Source organism: Pterocles gutturalis, unplaced genomic scaffold, assembly GCF_000699245.1.
Source record: "Pterocles gutturalis isolate BGI_N339 unplaced genomic scaffold, ASM69924v1 scaffold1110, whole genome shotgun sequence".
NCBI classification, from domain to species: domain Eukaryota; kingdom Metazoa; phylum Chordata; class Aves; order Pterocliformes; family Pteroclidae; genus Pterocles; species Pterocles gutturalis.
The window spans coordinates 14,840-41,929 of NW_010145445.1; the positions used below are offsets into that span (position 1 = coordinate 14,840).

The 27,090-nt window shown below is 35.2% G+C and overlaps 1 protein-coding gene across 1 annotated transcript in view; it reads right to left on the reverse strand.

The window, feature by feature from the left end:
- Window positions 1–1,562: 1,562 nt before the first annotated feature.
- Window positions 1,563–27,090, reverse strand: part of NCAPG2 (non-SMC condensin II complex, subunit G2) — a gene marked incomplete at its 5' end in the record, with an annotated part of 30,380 nt that continues 4,852 nt past the window's right edge. The window contains 18 exons of the mRNA XM_010085369.1: window positions 1,563–1,739; window positions 6,656–6,758; window positions 7,175–7,272; window positions 9,254–9,357; window positions 11,217–11,360; window positions 12,087–12,271; window positions 12,927–13,026; window positions 15,553–15,693; window positions 15,818–15,934; window positions 16,427–16,600; window positions 16,777–16,930; window positions 17,195–17,265; window positions 19,044–19,217; window positions 19,709–19,833; window positions 21,032–21,254; window positions 23,176–23,328; window positions 24,913–25,092; window positions 25,867–25,992. Coding sequence (XP_010083671.1) covers window positions 1,658–1,739; window positions 6,656–6,758; window positions 7,175–7,272; window positions 9,254–9,357; window positions 11,217–11,360; window positions 12,087–12,271; window positions 12,927–13,026; window positions 15,553–15,693; window positions 15,818–15,934; window positions 16,427–16,600; window positions 16,777–16,930; window positions 17,195–17,265; window positions 19,044–19,217; window positions 19,709–19,833; window positions 21,032–21,254; window positions 23,176–23,328; window positions 24,913–25,092; window positions 25,867–25,992 — 2,454 coding nt within the window. The remainder of the gene's footprint in view (window positions 1,740–6,655; window positions 6,759–7,174; window positions 7,273–9,253; window positions 9,358–11,216; window positions 11,361–12,086; window positions 12,272–12,926; window positions 13,027–15,552; window positions 15,694–15,817; window positions 15,935–16,426; window positions 16,601–16,776; window positions 16,931–17,194; window positions 17,266–19,043; window positions 19,218–19,708; window positions 19,834–21,031; window positions 21,255–23,175; window positions 23,329–24,912; window positions 25,093–25,866; window positions 25,993–27,090) is intronic.

Here is a 27,090-nt window from a genome sequence, read left to right on the forward strand (position 1 = left end):
TTTTTCTCTCTTTGCCTTACATTTTAAAAAACTTATTATTACTATTTCTTTTTGAATTATTATTAGACTGATTTTCTTTCTCACTTTTACCCTTACAATTCTTCCCCCATGCCACCAGGGAAGGGGGCACCAGTGAGTGAGCAGCTGTGTGGTGCTCAGTTGCCAGCTGGGGTTAAACCACAGCATGACATTGAATTTATTGATATTTCAGTTAAGGCAAAATAACATTCTGCAGTCAGCATTCTATTACTAGTCTTAGAAGTGCACCTGATTGCATTAAGAAAATTAAATAAATGGCTTACATGCCTGCATTATCTGCATCATTAATATTAATTTTATAAAAATAGTTAAATATAAAACAACTTCTGTATTAATCAACTATGTGTTTAGTATCTAGGGCATTTCCCCTCCAGTACGCTTGTCACTAAATCACACGGATATTTAAGTTGGGAGGAAGCTCAGGAGATAATCTGGTCCAATACCCGTCTCAAGCAAGGCTAACTTCAAAATTATGACATGATGGTAAGGACCTTCTCAGTCAAGTTCTGCACATCTCCAAGGATGGATGTTCCACAGCCTTTCTGAACAATCTGGTTCTGTTCCATTTCCAGTTTCAATTCACTCTCATAATGAAATTTCTTATGTCCAACAGGAATTGCTCTTGCTGGAAGTTGTTTCTGTTGCCTCATATTCTCTTCATGTATACCTCTGAGAAAAGTATTTTCTGAATCCTCATCCAGGTAAGTGAAGACACCAATAATATCCCCCTTCTGCACTTGCCTGTGCTGGTATGCAGAATTACTCCATTAGAGGTAGAAGAGCACGTGTCGTTGTTGAACATCATGAGATTTGTCGATCCCTAATTCCAGCTTGTCATGATCCCATTGAATGGGACAACCCTACCCACCCGTGTATCAATCCCTGCTCCCAAGTTGGTGTCAACTGCCAACAGACCGAGATTGCATTTCATCTCATTGCCCAAGCTTTCAACAAAAACGTTAAATACTATTGGCAACAGTATCTGCCCAGAGGAGTGCCACTAGTACCCATCTGACTTTGTAGCATCATTATTCTTCAAGTTTGTTGGTCCAGTCAGTTTCCCACCCAACTTCCAAGTCCATCCATCCAGTCCACTTCTCTCCAATTTGGCTACGAGGATACTAGATAAGCCTGGGTAAAAGTCAATGCTAAGGACAAGAAAGATGGCATTCTCTGCTCTCTCTTCTTCCACAAAAGGGAGGGAAATCAGGCTGGTTAGGCAGAGTTTGCCCCTAGTGAATTTGTGATGGCTATTCTCCACCACCATTATGTCCGTCACGTATCTTGGAATGAAATTAATTTCCATAACCTCTAGGAACGTGCTCTATAGTCTTCACAGGGACTGAGATTCCAGGCCACCTCAATCTCAAAGTATATAAGATACAATTATTATTTGTTTTATAAAAACAAAGATGCTGATTTTACATCCTGCCCAATTAAGACTTTTTTATACAGAATAACCTCTTTACAGCTCTTTGAAAAATCTTGACTATTACATGATTTCTACACACACTTTTATATATTTTGCCTGCTTTAAGTGTACAGAATAACAGAAAACAAACTTTAACTATTAACAAGTTTACAAGATAAACTTTTTTCAAAAACAATACATCTTCCTTCAATTTTCATGACAAAAGCTTCCTTGTGGTAAAGGATTCAAAAATTCATCCAAAATTTTCAGAGATGATTCATAGAGGATTCTGAAATGGCATAAAACAAAGCATAACAGGATTAGATATGCTAAATGCTAAATCAATCCCCAACTATTTGATTTGCAGAGTATAGCTACCGTATGATTCCATTGACAAGTTATTCCATATCAGTTTAAGTATTAAATATACCTTTACAAATTACTTGTGAAATAGCTAGGTTTTTTCTTTCAACTTTTCAATTTTTCTGCTGATCATCTCTAGCTACAGTGTAATCTACAGCAAGGCAGTTTAAATTACAGTGTCAATTCCAGGACATTTTCTAATATTTCATCACCTATTTAAAGAACCCACTCAGTTTCTTCACAGCATTTTAACTCTTTTTTTCAAACATAAATAGTCAAATCCTCTACCGTTAATTCGTACTAAGGCCATTTTTCATTCTTTTACTTTCCTCCTTTGTCCATTATTCTACAGTCATCATAATTTTCCTCATCAGCTCTGGCAATTATTTTCCAAGCCTGAGCTTTCTATCTTGTCCTTAGTAGCAGCTGCCTCCTTCAGCTGCACATACAACCATCTTAGTCCTTTCTGACTCTCTTTTGTCTCACATTAGTCCTTAAATAAATCTCAGAGGTCAGCTCTGAAACTTCCATTTGGCAGGCCCTTGTTATTTTCTTGCGTTCCCTGACATGGTCACTCACCTAGCCCTTGTTGTTGCATTCTCACATAACTTCTTCTAACACTGCTCTAAAATATTGTCAAAGGACAAAAAGGGGCACTTTGGTCTTCTGTCAAAACATTATTTCACTGTTAATCACAATAAACTTTATCTTTCATGTTACTTTTATAAAAGATTCAGTCACTTGTATTTCTCAAGCACTTTTTTCCTCCATATTTTTATTATTATAGTCCTAGACTGATGCCTCAAATAAGCAAGGTTAATCATTCATCATGATGAGTTAGGGCATTCATCATGAAACATCAAGACCCAAAATACAAGAAGCTATTCTGCATTTTCGTAGCAGTATATTGGATGTTATATCTCCCTGAATTCAGACCGCCATGAGTGTGTCACATGCTCCTCTTTATAACGCTATATCCTTTAAGCCATGATGGGGCTCAACTGTCAAAATAAGCCAGTATTATAATGTCCTATAAAATGAGTATAATTAGTTAAGTACTGTGGTTTTAGACACAATGCTACTTTGTGTAAATTTTGTTTTGCTATAAATTAAGGCTAATAAAACAATAGATGTGTTATGATGGACCATGTACCAGCAGCACACTGGACAACAAGCCATCACTCATTCTAGAATAACTGTATGCCTCCCTAAGCAGACACATTTAAGTCAGTTTTACCAGGTGGGCTCTAGTAAGCTTTTAGATAGGTGGCAGACAAATGATACACAAAGTTATAGTACAAAACAATCCAAGAAACAATATTTACAGATGCAATGAGAGTACAATAAAGAGTTTGGGAAGCTAGCTAAGTGATAGCACTAAAGAAATATCTTTCAGCACAGCCATTAGCTAAATTTAAATTCTAATACGCATATATTAAAATGTTAATTAAAGTAAATACAAAATTTTAAGTCAAAGGTATTATTCTATAGCACATCTGTTTTTATAGAGCATGGAACATTTTTCTCTAGCCTCCAAAACACTGCATTGACAGCTTTTTGCTAGGCATAAATATTTGCATTTTATAAGCTAAATTAATGTGTGTGCCATTACTCTTGAGGAAATTCTCTCAATATAAAATGTGTTGTCCAGAACTTTTAAGTGCACTGAACAGCATTTTAAAAATAATAGACCCACAGGGCCATCTTAAACTGCTAACTCAGCTGAAGAGGGAAGACTAAATTACAATGAAAAGTTTTGCCTCTGAATTAGTGCAACAATTCGTTTTTTAAGGGCAGCTCTGTAATCACTACACCAGACAGCATTTTTACATTTTTCCTTCTTTGCTAATATCTAATAGATTACTTCTAAGTCTAAATTTAAGAAGCTGACACAGAATGCCAAGTCTCTTGGGAAATAAAAGAATGTCACTATTTCCCGGTATACCTGGGCATTAAATAAAATAATCCCTCAAGGAGTTATTAGGAGAGAACGCATTCAGAAGCAAAAAGTAATGATACTATTAAGTATGAGTTAAAAACCCAGTAATATATTTTAGCCCGCATCAGGGCAGCACATGTGTTTTAGAAAATTGCGCTCAAAGTAATGATCAGAGATCTAGGCTGCAGCATACTCTAACTAAAATTTGGGGGTTTGGTAAGCACAGTACAATGATAAAAGATTTTCCAAACAACAGGGCACATTCCCAACTGTATATAATCACATTTTAGTTATACATTAGCACAGTAGTGCCAAAGCACTACAAATGGCATCTCAGAAGATGCTAAAGGCCCAGCCTAGTCCAACTTTATGTCTGAGTATTTAAAGTGTGCAAACACACTTTAAATCAGTCAAGCAAAACCTAATAATTGAAGAGCTTTCACCCAACCTTTTTTTAGCATGAATTCTTTTACTCTTCTGGAGACAAAATTCACAACATACCTGTACAAAAAGAAATCCTCCCAAATTCTGCAAAGCTGTATGATACCTTCTGTATTTTGTTATCATATTGCAATGTTAAAAATACTTCCCATCATCATGTTCATATTCCTAATATTTTAATTTTATCTGCAACTATTTCTTGGTTTTGTATTATACAAAGGTAGCCATTCCTATATCACAAAATTAAAACACTGTGTAGCATGTTATGCTCTTCATCTGCCCCAAATTCTAGGTTGATTTGTCCCTGTTCAATGGGCAGAGATGATCATACAGATTCATAAAGCAATTATCTGTGTTCTTACTGATATTTATAGTCAGCAGTGTACTCAAGTGGCAGCAATTATTCATTTTAATGTGCCTATTTAATCACGTTAAGATTTGTTTTAATTTCTCAGCCTTTTCTACTGTCTTGATTAAAACAAGTGCAAACTAAATTATGACACTCTGCTGCTCACCTTTCTTTTCCAGATCATTATTATTTAAAAAACCACTCTAGTATAACACTTGTCAATCCAACGTTAAATGATTTAATGGGGAAAAATTTTTTGTTTCATTTTGTTTCTGAGCTAGATCCCGACCAAAAGAAATTTGTTCACAGCTGCACAACTAATTAAACCAATATAGCCAGGATGCTAAGTCACCCTGAGTTTTATAAGTCAAATTATGTTGTGAATTTATTTTTTTAAATATTTTTTAATTCTTTATGAATTTTATGTTACATAAGCACAATGTCCTCTGTAGAAACCACTCGAAATCTTGACAGCAAAGTTTCTGTTCTCTATTTACTTATGCCAGACAGGAAATAGAAGTGAAGGTTTACTGGTTTTGATTTTTTTTTTCCCCCTTTTGTTTTTTTAAATAAATCTCTTTTTTTGATGGTACATAACTGAAGTGGCTCATACGTATCATAAAACTTTCTGGCCCTGTTCTTAAGATTATATATCTTATTAAAGAGAGTTACATAATACCTTTTTGGCTCTGATATAATAGCAGACTTAAATGAATGAATGCATATTTTGTTAGCAACAACACAGCTACTTTACTGTATTGTCCTGAATATCAGGCTTTTTTTTTCCTGTAAAAATCCAATTTACCTTCTGCACTTCTGAACTAATTCCTAATGGATATTTACTGTAGAGCCCTCTGAAAGTTCTACCACTGCCAGGACACTCAATGTAGTTGTTGAGCTTCTTGATACAACTCAAGTGCCAACTCTAAGGATTTGAAGTATCATAACAGGAAAGGGATATAGCCCATGAGGCCTCCTTGATTAAAAAAAAAATAAAAATCTTATTTTTCATACAGGAGCATTTAATAACTTTGGTATTGGCTTTAAATCAGTGACACCAATTCAGTCACAGCACAGTCACCAAAAGTCTAGTCTAGTCATTACAATGCCAGAGAACAACACGCCTCAGGCTAGTGATCCACTGGCTGAGCGTGCTGTGGAAGTGTCCTTAGGTCTGAAGGGCCATGCAAGAACCTGTTGAGTAAAATGAAGTGGGTCTTGCTTTGGTTTTTAATTTAGTCTGTCTAGTCTATACCCATTGTTTGACTGAATAGTAAGGAACATCAATTTGAAGAATTAAAGATTACAGGGGCCTCTGCACGTTCAGGCCACTGTGGTACATTAATAACTTTCTCAGTATTTCTGCATGAATGGCCATAACCATAGTCTGTTTTCTTCATATTCTATGTTTGTGATTTTTAGTGTCTACTTTGCATGTTTTCTGATTCCATGGGCAGTTGAATAACTAGGCAGAAATCAAATGTAAACAATTTTTAGACATAAGCAAGTTTGAGACACTTAAGGCAAAAGCATTCCTCATGACTATCCATCTTAGGCAGGTCTGAAATAAACGACTGCAAATACAATATAGCCAATGATTTCAAGAAATCCCAAAAAAGCTAAAGGTCAACCAGATATGACACCAAAATTTCAAAAAAGAGCAAAATAAAAATCACATGTGGAAAGGTCTTAAAGTCATTGTTACATTCAGTTAAATTTTTAACATCTGGGTAAGTATGGATTCATATGCCTAATACCAAAGTGTGGGAGAAAAATCTTCTAGTAAAAAGAAAGAGTAAATAGACTGCTTGTTTTGTTCTACACCTGCTGCTGACAGAACTGAATCCTGCAATATACAGGATCGAATCATAACACGTTGAAATTAAAATGCAAAAAACCAAACTAAATATGTAAAGATTGCAATCGCAGTAAATGTATGGGCAGGAAATTTAATACTGTGTTGGGCTCAATGCCTCACAACTTTTTTACTCACTATTTTAAACTTTGCAATCATTCAGAACACTCTAACTGTATTATGGAAGTACAAAACACAGACAATTATTGCAGAGAGGGTACAGGAGAGGTTAGTGTTCATTTCCCACAGGATATTTACCTTTCAGTGCTGCTAGATTCTTCTGTGGCAGCATCCTTACACGTTATCAGCTTCCTTTGAACGGCAGGTGCAATATCCTTTAGAAGTGAAGTTTTGTGCTTACCTATTTGAAATAAGATTATGTTGAATAGTTGTACAATTTTTGACTTACCAAAAAAAACACCCTGCATATTTTCATCAAATATCTTTTAACATTAAAAAAATCATTTAATGAAATCTTAGATATTAAATTAGATTTTCACTGTCCTGGATAAACTACTGTGTATTTCAGAAAATCAGAATATAACGATGGACACTATGAGCTAGCTGACAGTTGTATTTTTAAACTCACTACACAAAGACTGAAAGCCCAAAGCTTAACAACATAATTTACAAGGGATATAACCTTAAATTCTATAGAAAAATGGTAACTTAATAAGATAAGGAAAAGTGCCTGCTGAATTCTATAACAACTCTGCTTTCAAAATGTAGAACATAAAAAAAAGAAAGAAAAAAATGGTTAAAAATCATTTGACTGACCTTTAATTATAATCACAATGCAGACAGTAGCTGTTAGACTAAAAATTCCTTCAATTTCTCCAGAGAGAACGCATTCCATTAATTCACTTAAAAATGATCTAAGGAAAAAATAAAGCAAAAATACATTATAAATCACGTTTCTTTCAAAATAGTACCAAACACAACAAGTTTATGAGTATGCTACCCTGCCACCATAACTTCAAAGATACCATGCAGGACAAAGCAGGGGTTATTGGGTAATTGAAGACTACACACTGCTTCTGGAACTGAAAATATCTGAGGTAGCAAAATGATAAATTGCTTGTGAAGAAAATAAAAAATACAAAATACACAAAATAAGTACACAAAAAGTACACAAAATAAGTAGCTGTTAAGAGAGATGAAGAGCTTGTGGAGAGAGATGAAGAGCTTGTGGACTATTCTGGGAATGTCAATCTATGAAAAAACTACTGACTCTACTGGAATTTAACTCACATAATATGTATTGAAATTTCTAACTTCAATTTCTACTGAAGTTTAAAGAATACATTATATAACACCAGTGGATTGTTAGTAACTACTCATGCCCTTAAAACTATTACTACTTGTACCCTGATTAGAAACTGGAGTTTGATCAGCACTTTGGTCTGAAATGTGTATCTCATAAAAATTAAAATAGAAGGGTTTCCAATTACAAAACAGTGAAGAATCTTTATAACTAAATATAAACACTTCCCAACTACATTTTAGATATTGAAAGTATGGACAGACTAACAGAATCAAAACAACTGTTCATTGTAAAGTCTGAGATAACTCATAGAATGGTTTGGGTCAGAAGGGACCTTAAAGATTTATCTAGTTCCAAGCCTCCTGCCATGGTGTGGAAAGATGATAATTTCTGATACTGAATGATTTACTACCGGACTCTGATTATGGGCTATCAATACAGATTAATAAAATAAAACAGCCTTAAAAGTAGTCTAAGTCCTGACACACCAGTGGAACCAGATGTGAATTATCTCCTCACATTTTCTTTGCACCAAAAAGATAAATACTAGAAGATAGATACATGTTTATCAAACTACTCCTAGAAACAATCTGGTCCAAACTAGCAGTTTTCTCTGTAAAGAATGGACAAGATTCTCCTTGACCACTACAAGAAAAAGTTTCAGAGGAATTAATTGAATTTATGCAACATTTTTCAAAAGATGTGTGTAAAATAAATGTGTTTCACTAAAAGAAAACACCTTGGTGGACAGCTGCTGCCTCACAGAAGAGCAAGACTTGGACTGGGAAGCCTATTGCTGGACTGTCTGGAGCCTTGTGTTTTGCAAATTCAGATAGAATTAGAGAAGGATTGAGAAGAAAAAAACACCTCATGACAGCAGAATAGGTATATTCTGTCAGATAGCCTGTCAGATGAGGAGGTTAAGAACAGGAGTTAGTTGTGCTAAGTCATTGAAAATGACTTATCTGGTGTGTACAGTCACATAAATAAAAATTGAATATGAACAAACTAAACAAAGAAAGGTAACAAAATTCACTTGTGACAATTTTAGAAGATATTCAGGGTACCCAGCAAACAAATTAAAATCTAAGTCTTAAAAAAGAAATAGTTACCTAACCCTACTTTTGGGGGCTTTTTAGGACTCATATTTTAAAACTATTTTGAATTTTGTGATTTTAATACAGCTACAGTATATTTGTCACCTTATTGCAGACGTTCAATTAAAGGATTAATGCTACTTCTGGTACACATTTTATCTCATCTAAACACCTCTGTATCGAGAGGACTAATGTTTATAAGTATCTTATGAAAGATGCAAGCCAAGATGTATGGTTAAAGAACTCCTGTAGATGAACACTGTCGAAAATAAGAAGCACTCTTAGAAGCAGTTCAAAAAATTGAGCCAACTATCCCAATCAATATCTACAAGCAATACGTCATGAGAAAGGGATTATGAAGTAGGGCAGGTAAATTTAGGAATCACCTAGGTTCCTCAAAATTTGTTTGAATTTACAATTTCAAACTTTATTCACAACATATACACTGTTCTACATTAGTAACAACCTTGGACAAATTCATATAGAAACATTTACCTGACAACATCAACTGACTTCATAATTACGGCCATTAAACTGCTTGAAAGAGGAGGAAGGTCTGAAATAGTCTTTGGTATAATTACATCTTTTTCACTGGAAGCCTAAAAAAGAAAAAAGTCAACAACTGCTGTAGAACGAGAAATATGTATGCAGAAAACATCAAAACAAATCTATATTTTAATAATTACACTAACCAAGACCGATCCTTAAATAATTAGAAGAAACATTCATGCGTGCTCTTTGAATAGACTTAAACCAATTGCGATGTGTCCAAACAAAACAAATTGAAATTAGAAAGGCTAAAACTAAAACAAATAAACAGTATTTGTATCACAGCAAATATTCTTGTTCTGAATAGAAGTTTCATTTAACTGCACTGTTGGTCACTATTTATAAAGGCACAGCCCACTAAACACAAATTAGTATCCTTTGTGTCTCCAAGTTTAAGTGTGCATACATCATTTCTAAAAATAACTTAGGTGACAGTGACTTGCAGACTCCCTGTGTCAGCTCTTTTTGGTATCAAGTTCTGAATCACATGGCAAGTGTTTAGTTAGAACTAAATTTTTATTTACTCGTCCAATAACCTGGGGCAGGAAAAACTCCAGCTCAGATGACTTACTGCAATTAACATTCATATCTATGAGTATGAACATGCAATATCATTCGAGACCATAAACTTTTACTCTGCAGCATCTGTAAAGTGCATGCTCTCGACTCACAGCCCCTCAGCTGATACACTAATATTTGCAGGTAAATCTCTGGTATTGTTTCAGTTCCTTCTGTAACACAGAATCTTAGAAGCAGGTCTATTGCACTTAGTATTTTCTGCCAACCGTGTATTCCTCTATTTCTGACTTATCTAGCAATCACAGTAAGAGTACACCCTCTTCTAAAGAACCTCTGTTCTTCCTTGTTGGTTCTCAAAGTTTACAGTCTTACTAGCCATATTCACCCCTAACAATACATGCTTTAAGAATGTGCATCAGAAATTTTACCCTTCTCCTTCAAGGACAGCAATGGTTCCTTGGACTTCTAGCTCCTACAATAACTTCTGTCTATATATTCTTTCCAGTATTAGAGATTATGTCCTCACTTGCTAAAGAAACTGAGATCAGATTGGAAATCCTCTAGATAAAAAACAGAGGAATCCCCCCCAAAAAAAGATGTGGTGCAAGATGGACCTGTAATGAAGCACAAGTGATCAGTGCCAAGCAAGGTACCAACCTACTTTGGAACAGGACTTCAGAACCTTATGGGACAGGTCCAAGAATAGGGAACTGGAATCTGAATTTCAGAGTTCAGTGGTTCACTTCTTAAGTTCCCTAATGCTGGGTGAGCATTTCCTCCTCCTTTCCCTGGGCTTTTATAGCTGAGCACAACATCATATGGTGTGGAATACGTATTTGGTCAGTTTGGGCCAATGGTCTCGTCTCTGTCCCCTCTCAACCTCTTGCCCACCTGCAGCCTACTTACCTTCTGCTTAGGGCAGGGGGTAAAGGGAACAGAGAAAGCTTTGACAGTCTGCAAGCATTGTACAGCCAAAACTAACTGGTGTGCCCTCAGCTGTGTTTTAGCCACAAATTTAAACCACAGCACCACTGTGCCGAAAGTTAACTCCTTCCCAGCCAGATCCATTATAAATACACATAGAGAGAACATCTCAAAAACACATCGTTAATCTCCAACACTACCTAATTTCTAAACTGAAGAGTTTAAGAAATATCAGAGGCAGATAGTGAACTAGTTATCAGGGTAACTTTGTTCTTGCATGGCTGTACTCATAAATCTGAGATGCACTGTAATATGAAATCATGGCAAAAAGTGTCCTGTTTGTTCCATGCCAACACACACAAAATCCGCAGTACAAAGATCACACTTTCTGAACATAGCTCTGTTGTTCTAACGTAAGGTTTAAAAGGCTGTAGGTTTTAAAAAAAAAAGTCAGCATTAACTTTACCTTCTGTAGCACATGATTTATCTCTGCTATTATTGCAGCCAGGAGAGTAGAGAATACACTTTGGTGAACTGCTGGGCAAGATAAATGCCAGCACTGGACTGCACGTATGAATTCTCCAAGAGGCATTTGAATAGAGTGAATCAACTAAAACCAAAGAAAAACAGGTCAGTTTTTGCTTGAGTATAATTGAATTATTTCAGCAAGCTTCTCTGTGAAGAAGTTCAGATCACACCTTGAAAATTATTGAGGTATGCTAGTCACCTGGGATCAGAGAGGGAATCAGCAACATGCTTGGGAAGTCTACTCATAAATTTGAGAGAAACAGTTGTTCAGAAGTCCTGAAAAGCAGATCATCAAATTTTCCAGAGTGAGCCACCCATCTCACTGCTATCTAGTCTACTATAAAATAAAAACTATATAACTACAAAACTTTTCTGGGAAGATAGGAGGTTTTGAAGAACTTTAGGACATCATACATATTTTGAAGCTGATATAATTCAGGCTGAAAGAAATAAATAAAATAACAAGTTCTCCTCACTCCCAAGATCATAATATGCATAATCAAATTCTTTGCTCTGGATTGAGAAAGTTCATTTAATTGCAGATAAGATCAATAACCTGAGTACTAGCATAGTTCAGGATCACTGTTAACAGAATGCACTGTTCTCCTATTTACTAGTTTTTCAGTCATGATGAGACCAACAATGGATAAAAAAATATCCCATTTGTAATGAGGAAATTCAGAAAATTTAACAGCCCATTTAAACAGATGTTGACTCAAATAATAACCTCAAAGTTTCTAACACATTTGACAGAAAAAAGATGAATTCATCTACACATTAGGTAGCAATTTCAAGTGTAATATGATACCTGAATCCCTTCTTCCTGCTGTTTCTTCAGTCTACGTGCCACGCATTCTAAAACCTTCTGGAAGACAGTCTGTGCAGCATGGAAAAGGTTTGCCACTTCATCTGTCTGAACATTCTGTGTTAAAGAAGCTTCAATAATTTCTTTTAGAGCATACAGTAACACTGGAGCACAAAAGGCACCTCTCTCTAGAGAAAGAGATAAATACCATGATATAAAAATTGTAATGAGAAGTTCTTCAGGTACAAGCTTAGAATGAAACTCAGCTATATACCATAAATAGCTATGGTTTACAAGCGTAGTTAGTTTCTGAGCATCCTTAGCTGAAATTTTCATACAGTTCAATCAATATTTTAAATATAAATCCAGTGTTCCTTCCAATTCTTGAAGTATAGAGATTAAAATTGTAAATGTCTTCAGGAATTGAGCTCTAATTCTCTCTGTACTGTAGACATAACTTTCAAAATGTGAGCTACATTTAAATAGTGCTACAATGTTTTCTCCTGAGGCATACTGATACATATCTCAATATACACCTACCACTTCATATATATACTAAAAACCACTTTACATATTCGCCTGAATTATGCAGTAATAACTGGAATCTAAGAACAAGGAAGAATTAGTTATCAACAGTGACATGGTTCTGGGTTGGTTCTCTGCTTGTTTTCAGTTTTCTGAAAAGCTGCTGTAATTTTTCACCATATTATTGGTACTAGCTCAACATTGTTTGAGAAACAGACTCAAAAATGCCAAAGGCAACAGTTCTACTAATAATAAATAAATAATAATAAAATTCAGCTAAATAGATGGAGATATTGAGGTTAGTATAAAATATTATACCTGTTTGTATAACTGAAAGAGCCATATCTAAAAGCTGTGCTTGAAATGTGAGATCGCCAAGGCCAACCATTATGACATCTTTACATACTGTCAGGTAGGCCTAGAAAAGAGATGCCAAAGTATATAAGAAAATTTACATAAAGTTACCATTCAGTAAAAACTAAACATAATAAAAATATTAAATCTTATCCAAGTTGCCTCGAAAGGTGTTGCATCTAGTTGGAGTTACTCAGTTTGCAACCTTCGAAAGGCAGGAGTTCCAAATAGTTCTGCAAATGCTGCCATTGCCCTTTCCTCCAGTAAACACCGCTTCTCAAAAGGCAGCAAATCCTCTTATTTTTTTTACTCAGGCTCAGATCAGAGGCACAATACGACATCTCTACCTATCTTGAACAGCAAAATTAAAAACAGCATACAAAAAGAGCTTTTCCCTACTGAGACACACAGGCTACATACTAAACAGATTATAATAGTAATGTATAGACAGAGTAGAGTAGAGCACTTTTAACCAGTCTATGCATACATGAGCTGGGTTGTTCAAGGACATGGACTGTGACTAGAGTCAGTCCAAATTCTTCCCTTGACCAAAATCTGAAAGGACCCATAGCTCAATGATAAAATCCACCATGGATTAAGTGATATGTCACAGGAACGTAACAGAAAACAATTCAAAGCTAGCTGAAAAACCTGCTAATAAAATTCCTTCTGTTTAGGGCAAATGAAGATAAGGGGTAAGCGACACTGTCGGTGATGATGCTGGGGTTTGTGTCAGAGGGCCTATTAGCCCCACTCAACAATCAGTGGCCTAAAGAGAACAGCCCCCGAGTGAATCCCTGCCCCTAATAGCTAGTACAAAATTGAGTAACAGACCAAGCAGAGAAGGAAGGGTGAAATGGGAAAGAATGGGACATGTCACAGGGAAAGTGACAGAGAAATGTAAGTGGAAAAAGAAGACACACCCCAGTCCCCTCTCACATACATCAGTATTACAGAAACCACTTTAATTATTGTATATTATATGGATATTTTGAGACAAACTAGGTCAACTTTTAATGCCAGCATTGTTACCAAATATATACTCTGAACAATTAAAAAGCACAATCAATACCTCATTCCAATAAAAAACAGTACACAAGGTGAGAAGCAAATAGGCTTATAGCACTTGGCTTATTACAGGAGACACAAGAGGCCTGGATTCTCTTCATGACTTCCAGACAAGTCACATCAGTTTCTTCTCTGGAAATAATGATGCAAATGGACTTTAAGATGTACTAGTAAAGATCATTGTGTTTCATTATGGGCTAGTCAAGTAATATGTCAGATGGGTTTAAAGGTGACAACTGCCTATCAATAAAGTTTCATTTTCATTTTGTATTCAAACCTGTGAAATTTATCATAAACACTTCGGTAATGCTGGTAAAGATTCCCTATTTTGTCTTGTCTTTCTATAAGGTTAAGTTCTGTGCCTCCAAACTTTTGAAAAAATAGCCACAAAAGAGTTATGATATGCCTACAAAACTTTTAATTCAGAGAGAAGAGACAACGGTATATAAAACAGGAAAGAAACCTGTACCAGGAACAACTACAACACTTGTTTACTCTCTATGCTTTTCAAAAAGCCATTTGGCTGCAGCAGCAGGGTTTGGTAGAAGACCAAATCTTATTATTAAAATTCCCAGGTAACTCACACCCCGCCTCTCTGATGACTTCCAAAGGTGTGTTCTATGGGCCTCAGCACTAGAAGGAAGCATACCAAATTCCTCAGGGCATAATTTTACATATTTCTTTTGGGAAAGCAGGAAGGAAAGAAAGTAAGAAAGGAAGGAAACATGATTAGATCTAAATCCTCTCTCATAATCACACCACCTTCCTGGTCCTCTAAGTCAGTCATCTATTGTGTTGAACAGCATAATGTATGCAGCCGCAGTGATTCTATGTCATTTCTAGGACCTTCTACAGTACAGAACAGGCTATTAAGTCCTAGCACACCACATAACTATACCCTTGTTTCCAGCAACTAATTTTCTTTGCCTTTTCAAAACTGAGATTCAGCAACAATCTTAACTTGATGTTAATGCCCTTTCCATAAAACAACATAAACACTACCTTTAATTAATATGGAGGATAAGAGACTGAGGACAAGAATTACTTGTTAGAAAGCGAAAATTTGGGATACCCAGGTTACATCACCCGCTGTACTAGAAATTTCTTGACTGGGCATTTTCACAAGTGTGAAACAGAATACATATTCCATCTTCACTTTAACAGGTATGATGAGAATATATATTATGCACTGGTAGGTGAAAAAAGTCTAGATAAAACAAGATATTGTTGACTCCAACTACTTAATTGCTAGGGTATGTGCATTTATATTTATATATGTCTATAAAATAAAGGTTATAACTAAACTCAAAGCAATTAAAAAAACAGTGTGTGATTTTAAGCAATCAAAGGAATAGCAGAAGCATAAAACTGTAATGCCAGAATAATCAGAACTGTATTTCATTAGCTCATTCACTTGCTGGGCTCCAAAAACTTCAGTGCACTATGTTTGTCAGCATACAATTGCTACATATATGGCTTTTCAGACCAGTAGCAGTTTGATTTATGTTATGAGACATCTAACCTGGATAATTAATTCAGAAACATTACTCTGTTTTGAAATGCCATCCTCTTGGTCACTTGCTAGTATAAAAGGTAAAACTTCACTTTCTGTCCAAGCACCTGTCTCCTTCAGAAGTGAGAGGTAATCTTCTTCTTCAGAAAACTGGAAAAAAATTGAAGAATTACAATTAAAAGAATTAGTTTGCCAATTGTCTTTCAAACTCTTTTGGAATTTCCTCATACTATTATCTGTAACTCCAACTTACACTGAAAACGTATAACCATACCTTATTCTGAAGATGAATACTCAACCTGCAAAAGAGGCTGAAGGCTCTTACACCAGTTGCTTGATTGCAGCTAACAGAACCTCCATCATTACCTTTCAGAATTGAGCCAAGAACCTCCTGAAATATCAAGGTTTACATTTATACTTTCCAGAAAATCCTTTCAAATCTTTCTCTTCTCAATAGCTTTAAACAAAAGTTTAAAAAAAAAAAAACCCCACCAAAAAAGCCTTCAAAGCCCCCAAAACAATAGACATACTGTCAATTGCTTTCATTTTGCAATGCTGTATCTGATTTTGGGGCTACTCCTTACATGTACATTCCAAAAGTCAGGTCCCTTAAAAATACTCAACACTAGGTCACAAAAATTTTGAGATACTTAAAAATGATAAGCTGGTTAACATCTGCCATCCATAAGTAATTCTAAATTAATACACTTCCGGTTTAGAATATTTGTTTGAAGCACAAATCAATACGAAAACCTTTTTATAGAGAGGAAGACAAGATTATGACTCTTATTTATTTATTCTTGGAGGCCTTGAATTTGATTCAGGCAATATATAACGTTAAGCACTCTTTTATAAGCACTGTTTGTGGTAAGGAGAACACTACCTTTGCAGCACTGAGAATTTTCAAAAGCTTCTTCAGTTTATTTTTAGGAACAGAGAGTAGGCAGCCACGATTAACAGGATGAGTCAATAAATATTCAATGTAATCAATTGCTAATTCTGGCTTCGATTCATGTGTTACATGGATACGCACTCGGCGTTTAGATGTTTTGATATTCTAAATGAGAAGAAAGCACAAAACCAGTACAATACTGTTAGTGTCTTACTTTACAATTAATTCCAAAGCAGAATAACACAGCATTAATGAGGCTTCTTCTATTAAAAAAAAAAAAAAGACAATGCCTTTATGTAATCTCGCAATCCCTTAATTCTTTGACGTATGCATATACATACCTTTTGTGGGGTTAGTGTGTCAGACAACCAATCACAGGCTAATTCCAGAACATGTCCCACTTGACCCCAGCGACACATGCAGTCTATCAGGGTAGAATATTTGTTCTGGTCAGCTCCATTGTCAATAATTCTGAGTTTGGAGATCACACCACAGCTTAAAAGAAAACAAACAAAAATAAGAGATGCATTAGCTTTATATACAGTGCAGAAATAATTCAAAGAAAATCAACTAGTATAATACCAAAAAAGATTCATCAGTGACTCAAAGGCATATTTGCACCTCACAGATTTTACTAACTTATCTGTTTAGTGGGTTAATTTATCTAAAGGGGCATTTAATATGTCAAGTTGTGAAAAATTAACAAATACAGCCAACAAAAGATTTCTTGTAATTCATATTTTGGATTTAAAATAGTACCTGAATGTAGGAATAGCAGCAGGGGGCATAAAGGATGCCAGAATAACCAATGGAGTGATGCAACGCTCATCCTAGGATAAAAAAAGTACACTACATGATGTACATGTACAGGTGTCCACAAAATGAAAGAGAGTACTGGAAAAGTATTATTAAATTATCTCAAATTAAGGATTTTCCTTTCTTCATTGGAAATGTAACTGAAAGAAGCTTATAACAGTATGTGGCTTGCAATCTGAAACTTCCGATTCCTACTCTTAGAGGTCAGTTATCAATTATCTTATCATTCAGCTTTCCGACAAACTGCCAGAACAACTACCATTAATAATTATGGCTCTACTGGATTAATAACCATTGCAAAAGAAATAACAGCTCTAGCTCACATTTTTCCTAGTAGAGACTAATATTTAATTGCACAATCATGACACCATCTAACTCCTTTTAAAGTAACTACTGGCTTGAATTAATATTCATTCACAACAGAAATTTATTAAAAAGACTCAAAAGGAAAGGGTGCTTATATAACAAAGGTAACATAAAATGCACTACAAATCATTACAACACATCATAATACCAGGTCTAGACCATGGCACAGTCTCACTCGATTACACAGAAACCAAGCTATGTGAAAGCCTCTTCAAAAACAGTGTATCTGTATGTCCAAGCTTCATGAACACAATCAAATATAATTATTACCTACTTAGATATTTGAAGAGCTAAAACCTTTTAAAGATTATTTTTAAAAGAACATATTAAAAATATATTTGTATATATAGATTTTTAGGAAAGAGACATGCTGCTTCAATCTGTAGTCTTTTAGAAACTAAGCCTCTGATGACAGGTCTTTTTAGATCCAAGCTGCTTACTCACTGTAAGAATATCAAAGTCAAAGACATTCCTTGCTAAAGCTGGGCATCTTGTCTGCTCCCCAAAACCTTTCAGAGGGGATGATACATCATCTAACAAAAAAGACTTGGAATGTCTTTGACAACTTCCAAATGCTTTCAGAGTAGAGAGCATTTGGTATATCTGTGCTGCAGAACATTTTGTAGCACTGAGTTGCTTTCCACACCTTGATTATGTACAGCAAAATTGAATGTTGTTAACAGCCAGCATAACTCAGTATAACATAAAAGCCACAAGCAAAAAAAAGACATCCAGTAGATAACCCTTCTAAATGCGCTACAGGGTGCAGCAGGTATTATTAGCCACTATCAAAAGACAGCATCCTAAAGAGTAACACTAGAGCAAATGAACAGATCAAGGAGACTGAAAATATGAAAATAACTGATTTTAATTAATTGCTTATATCAAACACAAACAATAAATAGGTGCATCAAAGGATCACTAGAGAGTAGAATCAAAGTAGCAGAAACCAAACACAAGAAAGTGAAAAAGGAGTTTCAGTTGCTTCAGCTGTCTGTTCCAGCAGCTGGATCATAATAAGAAGCAGTGGTGGTAGAAGGGTTTCAGGGGGAGCAGGTAGAAAAGCATGTGGACTCTCATCAACACTGAGTATTTATTCTACAATGGAATATTTTCAGTTACTGAATTCCAAAAGTTCCAAAAACATTCACAAGAATGGAATCCTATAAAAACACTACAAGGAGAGCAATTTATTGGATAAGTATTTCATTGTTGACTATTTAGGTAATGGTTCATCAGTCAGATATTGCAATTGGAGAATACCTTCTACCCATTTGTGGAATTCCAAAAAACTTGGTATTGCTTACAGTTTATAGCAACAGTGAAAAAGAATATTTAATTGCCATGAAAATAGATAAAAGACATAACACACAAAAGCATCTGAAAAAAATACTAAGCACTTACAGGAAAATTAGGCTTTCTTTACCTTAAATACTTTAAAATATTCAGGAAGTACAGAAGCAAATTTTCTGATAGCATAATCTTTGGCATCTTCATTGCGATCTAGTGCTTTGTGAATACTTCTCCAGAGAATTACAGTAATCTCCAATAAACTTGCCATGCTGGCTACATCATTGATTGACAACACATTATCCAACACCTGAAATACAAACACTTAGATATTACCTGCTATATTCTCAAATATAAATTTAGGTTAAAATAAGGTTTCAAAAAAACCTGAAGATTCTTCTGTTAATTTTACAGTGGGATTGTGTTTGTTGTAGAACATGAACTCCTCAATTCATTCTTAGTCTATATATATAGATATAACTTGAGTAGTTGACTCAAGTTTTTGTTAAGTTTTTGAATTATTCAATTGCAGAATCAAACCAATTTATAATTAGTACTAGAATTAGGGAAGTACTCATCTAAAATATGCTTCATATTTCTTCCATCTTACTCTAGCTACTTCAAAAAATTTCTGCTATTGCAGGGCATGAAAACACTGTAAAGGCAGTTCTCTCTTCTAATTCCACAGATGCCCAAGTGCTTTCCTTTTAGATTTCTGTTGCATATTTAACTGTCCATGTCTCAAATTAAGCATCACAGAAAAAAAGTTACCAGAACTTATCATAAAGTGCACTTTCTTACACTTTTATTCTCCTTTTCACTTTGATGATCATCATCATCATCATCATCACTATCATGAAGACTCTCTTTCACTGCTTTCTGGATGCAGGCATTCAAGCAGCGCCGAATAGTAAGCATCAATTTAGCTACATTTAAACATAAGAAGAAGAAGAAAAAAAAAATCAGACATTTGCTATTTGTTAAGAATGTTACTAGTGAATGCTTCTAAGTGTAATGCTGGAAAGCTAGTCTGAAAAGCAGGCAACAAAACCAGAAGTAACTAGGAAAAACATTTCAAATGTCCTGGTAAAAGGAAATGAAAAAAATGTGAAAATGCTTTACATCCTCAAGCATGAAGAAGAAATGTCAACATTATCACCAGGTTCTATAATTTTATTGTTAAAAAGGTCTACTCAAAAAAACCCCCACACCCAACCATCACCTTATCAAATCAGGATCAGAGGAAGCTCCCACAACTCCTACATTCATCTGGCATAGCTATTAATTTGACGACCTATGTTCAATAATACATCCCCTCCAATGTCAATTCCAATTATTTATAAAAGATGTTGTAGCCTAACCATTGCATTCCTTAATGAGGAGCTCATCTTTAGATAAAAGTGCAACTGTTATGTCCACTCTCACAAAAGTATGACTAGCATATGTTCTTCCAAAACTACCTTACCAAGTTAATAGGGCAATGGCTTGTGCATTTTACCTACGTCACTTCATGCTGACCAATTTGTATTTATAGTATCAGAACTACTCTTGAAACAATATTTTCCTGATTTTACTTGGTTCAATAGCACTTCTATAAAAAAGCATCTATACTCTGTGCTTCTGAAGCTTTTAAAAAGAAGGGCTTTTTAGATTTTCTCTGAGTATCTTAAAAATACTACTGATCCACAAATTCCAGATAATCAGACAAATATTTTTAACCTTCTACAGAATCTTCCACATAAAGATCTCAAACATCTTGAGACATCAGGGTATTTTATTTCACTATTTCTGCATGATAAATAAATATCAATTTAGACAGTTTTAAAGGTACATGTGAGGAGAAAGGGGAAAAGAGAGACCAGGTAACAACATCAGCTAGAGAGTACAGTACAGCACCTAAGAGCAGAAACAAAAACCTTTGGTCTCTTCATTTTTGAAAAAGCTTATGACTGTTGTCACCAGAGTTCATTGCTGGTGTCATGAATTTAAAAAACTACAAATTAGTATTATACTAAAACCAAAAGATCTAGCAACAACATACCACAGTTAGAGAAAAAAAACTTAAAAAGGAATAATATGACATGATATTAGAATTTCCAAAAACTCATAAGCTTTGGGCTTTACCTATATTGGTGGGGGCAGTATATTCGTAAGCATACTGATAGAACTTTCTAGCTGCTGCTGAATTCATCTGGATTAGAGCAACACAGCGCTCACACCACACATCCTCAGGTTGGTTAATGGGAAAGAAAGAGTTGAATAGGAGATTCACTATGCGTCGTGACACAGGCCGTGAATCAACTTCTAGACGAGTCAGAAGATGCTCCATAGGACAGATTTTCCAAAACTTGTTAAACAAACAAACAAAAAAATTAAAGGAGTTAAAAAAATAAACAGGAAAAATCAATCACCTTTATTAAGTGTTGTCCCCATCAAAAGTCTCAACAAATATAAATATCATGCTTTTCTGGTAAATGCTAATTTTTAATTTTTACAAAAATACCAATATTTACTTGAGGTCACATATTGCTGCAACAATGCTTCTTTACTGTTCTTATGCATCTCTAAATCTCCCAGTATCTCTGACAGACCAGTAAAATTCTGGTTCAAGCAATTCCAGCTCAACGTACCTGCAATGCTAATGTAATTCCATAGGTATAGAAAATAATTACAATATTTATATAATTATAATATAATAACTGTCATTATGTGCCAGGTTTCATATTCTCATCATAGGATGAAGTAGGAGCAAGCTACCTATAAGTATGGTATATGCCCTAAAAACCTGTATAGAAAATCTTTTCCAAAACCATCCCAAACCATAAGCGCAACCCATTATTAGCAGAGCTGTAGCTTATTTTTAACATAGTAATCAAAGGCTATGGAATTCAGAAAGAATAAATAGCTTGTTATGCCAGCGGTAATGCTTCTCACATTAGTAATTTTTGTGAGATGTTGAATTAATTGGGCTGTGCACTTTCAGAGAGGAAAAAAAAACCAAACAAACCAAAACCAGCAAAACCCCCTAAAAACAAGGTTTCTTGGCACTGAAAAATATTATTTTATCTTGAGTAGAAATATTTGCAGCAGCTAATTCCCCTGTGATTTCAAACTATGGGCATCCCTACTAGAACTATCACAAAAAGAAAGTCCTCGGAGTAAGCTTTGAAATAATGCCAGGACTTACTAGAGATACATATTATAGTTTTTAAAACAATGGGAAGTTACTGACAAAATATCTAACACTTACTCTGATTTTTTTTTTCTTTTATATAAACCTGATCCTTCCTTCAGAAGATCTGAACCTTTTACTAAATAAAAATAAGGAAGAGTGTATGGAAGGTATCCACTAAGCCTAAAGAACAAATTAATACCTAAGAAAAAATCCCTCAAGTAGAGAACTATAATTTTCCTCTCTCTTTAATGGCAGCAAGTTCAGAATAATTCAAAGAAGCCAAAAAGATTGTCTGCTTGAACTTTTATCTTGAATGCCAAATAACTTTCAAACAATTTTTTATACATTTAACAGCAGCATCAATATTTTGTTTTTAAAAGACTGTATGCAGAGTAACAACATAAAAAAATTGATTTAAAGCACTACTGATATTGAATACAAGTTTAAAAAGCTTGGTTATATTTTACTATACAGATAACTGGAATTAACAGATCAAGTCATGAGGGTAGGTGCCAGTCCTTTAAATCACACTTGTATATCATGACTTATGAAGAGTTAAAACTCAGCAGAAGTAGTGCTCAGTGCCTGGGAGGTTACAGAGTGATGTAGAAATGAATACTAAAAAAAAATAAGAAGATTATAAAAATAACACATAATCAGATTATTAGGGGAATATGCTTGTTGAGTATTTTTAAAATAATAAATAACAGAAGAATATGACCGAAATCATGATTAAGCTTTCAGAGTCCAACACTTTCAGAACAACAGTTACATGATCTGTTGTTTCTGCTGACTCTGTGAACCAAGTGACACATCTCCTGACATACAGGCATCATCAGTGTCAGGTCCAGTGTCACAGTGATATGTCTGCCATTCTCCCTCAGTAGATGTCACTGGACCTACTAATCATCCCAAACCCAGTTATATGCTTAAGTATGAAGAGGGTAAAAACTGAAATTAAGAATATTACTACATTAAGCATGATTTTTTTTTCCTTTGAGGAATACTTCAGTAGTCTCAAAAAGCACTTAAAAAAAAAAATAAATGACTTGATTTTATCTCCTTGCTACTTAACAGGGGTCACTTAACCTACCTTAGCAGCCTTGGTAGCCTTAATTTTCAGCAGCATCTCAACAAAAGCTACTCGCACTTTCTCTGAATTGTCATGAAGACTGTGTTTGACCGCTGGCAGGAGCTGCTCCAGTAATGGATGACTTAGTTTGTTGTCCAAAATTATTGGTAGACACTGCAAGAAAACAAGATTATGCTAACAAAGCCCCAAAACTTAAAGAGTAGATTTGCAAAAAGATGTAGCCAAAAATTGTTGAACAGCACCATATCACAGAATCATAGAATGGCTTGGATTGGAAGGGACCCTAAAAATCATCTAGTTCCAACCCCTCTGCCATGGGACACCCTCCACTAGCCCAGGTTGCTCAAAGCCTCATCCAGCCTGGCCTTGAACACCTCCAGGGATGGGGCATCCACAGCTTCCCTGGGCAACCTGGGCCACTGCCTCACCACCCTCACAGTGAAAAACTTCCTCCTAACATCTAATCTAAACCTCCCATCTTTCAGTTTAGAACTGTTAGCCCTTGACCTATCCCTACACTCCCTGACCACGAGTGCGTTCTCATCTCTCCTGCAGCCCCTTTCAGGTAATGGAAGGCCGCTATAAGGTCTCCCTGGAACCTTCTCTTCAGGCTGAACAACCCCAACTCTCTCAGCCTGTCCTTGTACAGGAGGTGCTCCAGCCCTCTGATCATCTTTGTGGCCCTCCTCCAAACTTGCTCCAACAGGTTTTTGTCCTTCTTGTGTTGGGGGCCACAGAGCTGAACACAGTACTTCAGATAGGGTCTTACCAGAGGGGAGCAGAGGGGGACAACAGGACACTTCTAAGGTTAAATTAAGCAGGGACAGACACTGTGCATGCGTATTTTTCCTGTAATATTCCTTAGTAAAAATTGCTACGGTTATTTCAGATATCCAGTGAACTCATTTCAGATGAAGCAGCTTCAGATCTACACTGAGGCCACATTCTTGCCTTTTACTGGAGGGCACAGTGTCAAGTCTTTTATGTGGTAGCAATACAAACCCCCTAACTCTGCTGATTTCAGATTAAAAATGTGTCTTTTCTTGCCAAGATATTTTTAAATCAGCACTTTCTGCTTACCCAATATAGACCCCCATGCAGCTGTAGTGGAGCAAGCGAGGATTAACATCAAGATAGTTCCAAATTAAAGCGTAATTTGCACACACAGAAAATTTTTAAGTGAAAATACTGCTTAGGGAGCTAATTTTTCTGTCCAAGCTTTTATTTATTTACCAGATGCCTGAAAGATATATATTATCTAATCCTAACATACTGAACAATGCATGGAAGGCCAGCATTCCCAGCGAAATTGTGTTAATTACATTCATCCAAACCTCAGAAACACAAAATGGGGTACAAAATCACAATATAATTGTACATGTCTAGGGATGGGTTAAAACCTGTGACATAGAAATGTACTGGAACCTGTCAGCAGGCATTTTCAAGTATAATTTCTAAATAGCTAAAATAACTAAATTATCAGATCCAAAAAATGTAAGTCACAAAGAGTCACAAAGCCAAGCAGTCACTATTTTAAAAGGCATTTGTTCATTCCAAACGTGTGACTTTTATAAAACCTGTGAAAAACTTGGCACGTATTGGGAACTTCAGTGTATAAGCAATTTAGCAGAGTAAGTAATTTCTTTAGCTTAAAGTGGCTTGTACCAGCAACCTGTGCATCAAGTAAAATATAAAAATGACAATCATGATTTTAAATCCAGAAGAAAAAAGATTTACTTTAAAAACAGAGCATCGAACGTCAGCAGATGTTACATCACACGCCAGCTCTCCGATTAGTTTTTTTAAAAGATCAGCAAGAATTGTTGAAGGAATCATCTCCCAGTATTTGGATGTTATCTGAGTAACTCCAAGTATCCCTGTAGAGCGGACAACTGGATGAGGATCTTCTAAGAGACTCTAAACCAAACAGAATAATAATAAAGTGAGTATATGCATTATTGTGAAACTAGTGCTGTTTGACATTAAGCTACAATAAACAAATAGCATTCTATTGCCTTTTAATCATTATGCAAATTGTCATACTACGAAAGAAATGTAATATTAATATTCCCTCAAGGCATTTTATTATGTAGCAAACTAGGAAATTTAAATCAGAAAGAAAATTAAGACAAATATTGGTTATTTTTTTAATTGGACTTTTGAAATAGTTTTTTAAATAATGGCTCACATTGAGTCTTGCATCTGTGACTTAATTAAGGATATCTACACTCCTATTTACATCAGACTTTACACTGACCACTGTTGCTATACAACAATATAAAAACTTTGAAATTCATTTGATTTTTTGATGTTCTCATTTTTAAAGACCATAGTACTATACAGTACTAAAGGTCAATTGCATGCTTACATATTTCATGTAAAGCTCTCTTCACCAATTCAAGGTTAAGGATCAAGATCCATTACTCATGCATCTAGTCTTTGAAAAGGATCTTTCATCACAGGTTAATGCCTAACAATCACAAGTATTTTCTTTTCAGAGTTTGAAATGGTGCATGCCATCAGTTGTAAACACACTACAGAAATCTAAAATATTAGTTGGGTTTTTTTCTGCATCACAGGCCTGTATTTCCCTATGAATACTATCCTGAAATTTCATAAATTTTAATTGGATCAACAGGTTATTTTTGATCAAATTTTCAGTTTTAACATTTTAGTTTGATTAAAACTTACAAAAAGTTCTTCAAACTGTTTCTGAATTTCATTGTCCATCTCTTCAGTGTTAAAACTGGGATCACGAACAGGAAAAGCATCAACAAACAAAAATGCTGCATTTGATCGAACTTCTGAGTTTCTGGCCTGTTACAATGAAGGAAAAAATATTTTCCAGTAAGTACAGACCTTTAATATCAAAAGGCATATCCTGTCAAATACTGTTCTCCAAACACTTTTAGCAAGTTAGTATTTTTAATTAAGTAGATGGAAGAGATGAATTTTTAAATGTATGGAAGAACTTACAGTAACATGATTTTTTTTTAACATTACATTTCAGCCCATTCAGTAAAACCCGAGTTATTAGTACAATCAGCTTTCAAAGCATACCAACTTCAATGACCCTGATGACTCAGAGCCCTTCTGCTTTCTGTAATAGTGAATAAATTAAAACCAGTTGGGATTACTCTTGGTTACCTTAAAGCTCCTCTTCAGAATACAAGAATCTTGAATTCAAGCAGACGAATTAATTAAATCGTCTGTCAAGAGACAGGCGATTTAATTGAAAATCTCAAGTCTGTTTCTTCAAGAAAATGATATTTAGAAACTAAGTACCAGCAAGCCTGGAGAGCAACTTATCCAACAAAAACATATTCAGTTCTGCATCTATGCACATAAATAGTAGCACCATGTTCTGAGCTCCAGGCAGCTCAACAAAAATCTCTTCAGGCAAGCCTCATAACCCTCAGACATTTTACCATTTATAATTGTTTTCAGTGTGTTACACTATACATTTTGCTGGTTGTAGAGCCCCAAATGTAAAGAAAAAGGAAAAAGAGGGATAATTAGACACTCAAGTCAGTGAAAAATAATTGGTCCTCTAGAGTATTATAGGATAGAAAAAGAGAGCAGGCAATGAAACAAAGAAATTATGAAATTCAAGTTATCTCAGGGAGAAACCACAACTCTAACCGTCAGTCTACACTGTATCAAAGACAGCAGTACAGTGATGAGAGCCTGTGCTCATTTCTCTTGGAAGGAAGAGGGAAGGAAAAATTTTGGGTCCAGGTTAAAACAAACAAATGTGTATCTATATATTAGACTATATATATATATACACAGTCTAAAGAAACAAGCAAAATAAGCTTTATCTTAACAGTAAGATAAGAAACAGTTCAGGGGACTCTCCTGATTATTATCATCACCCAGTGTTCTTCTTCCCTTGTAAGAGACATTCAAGACCAA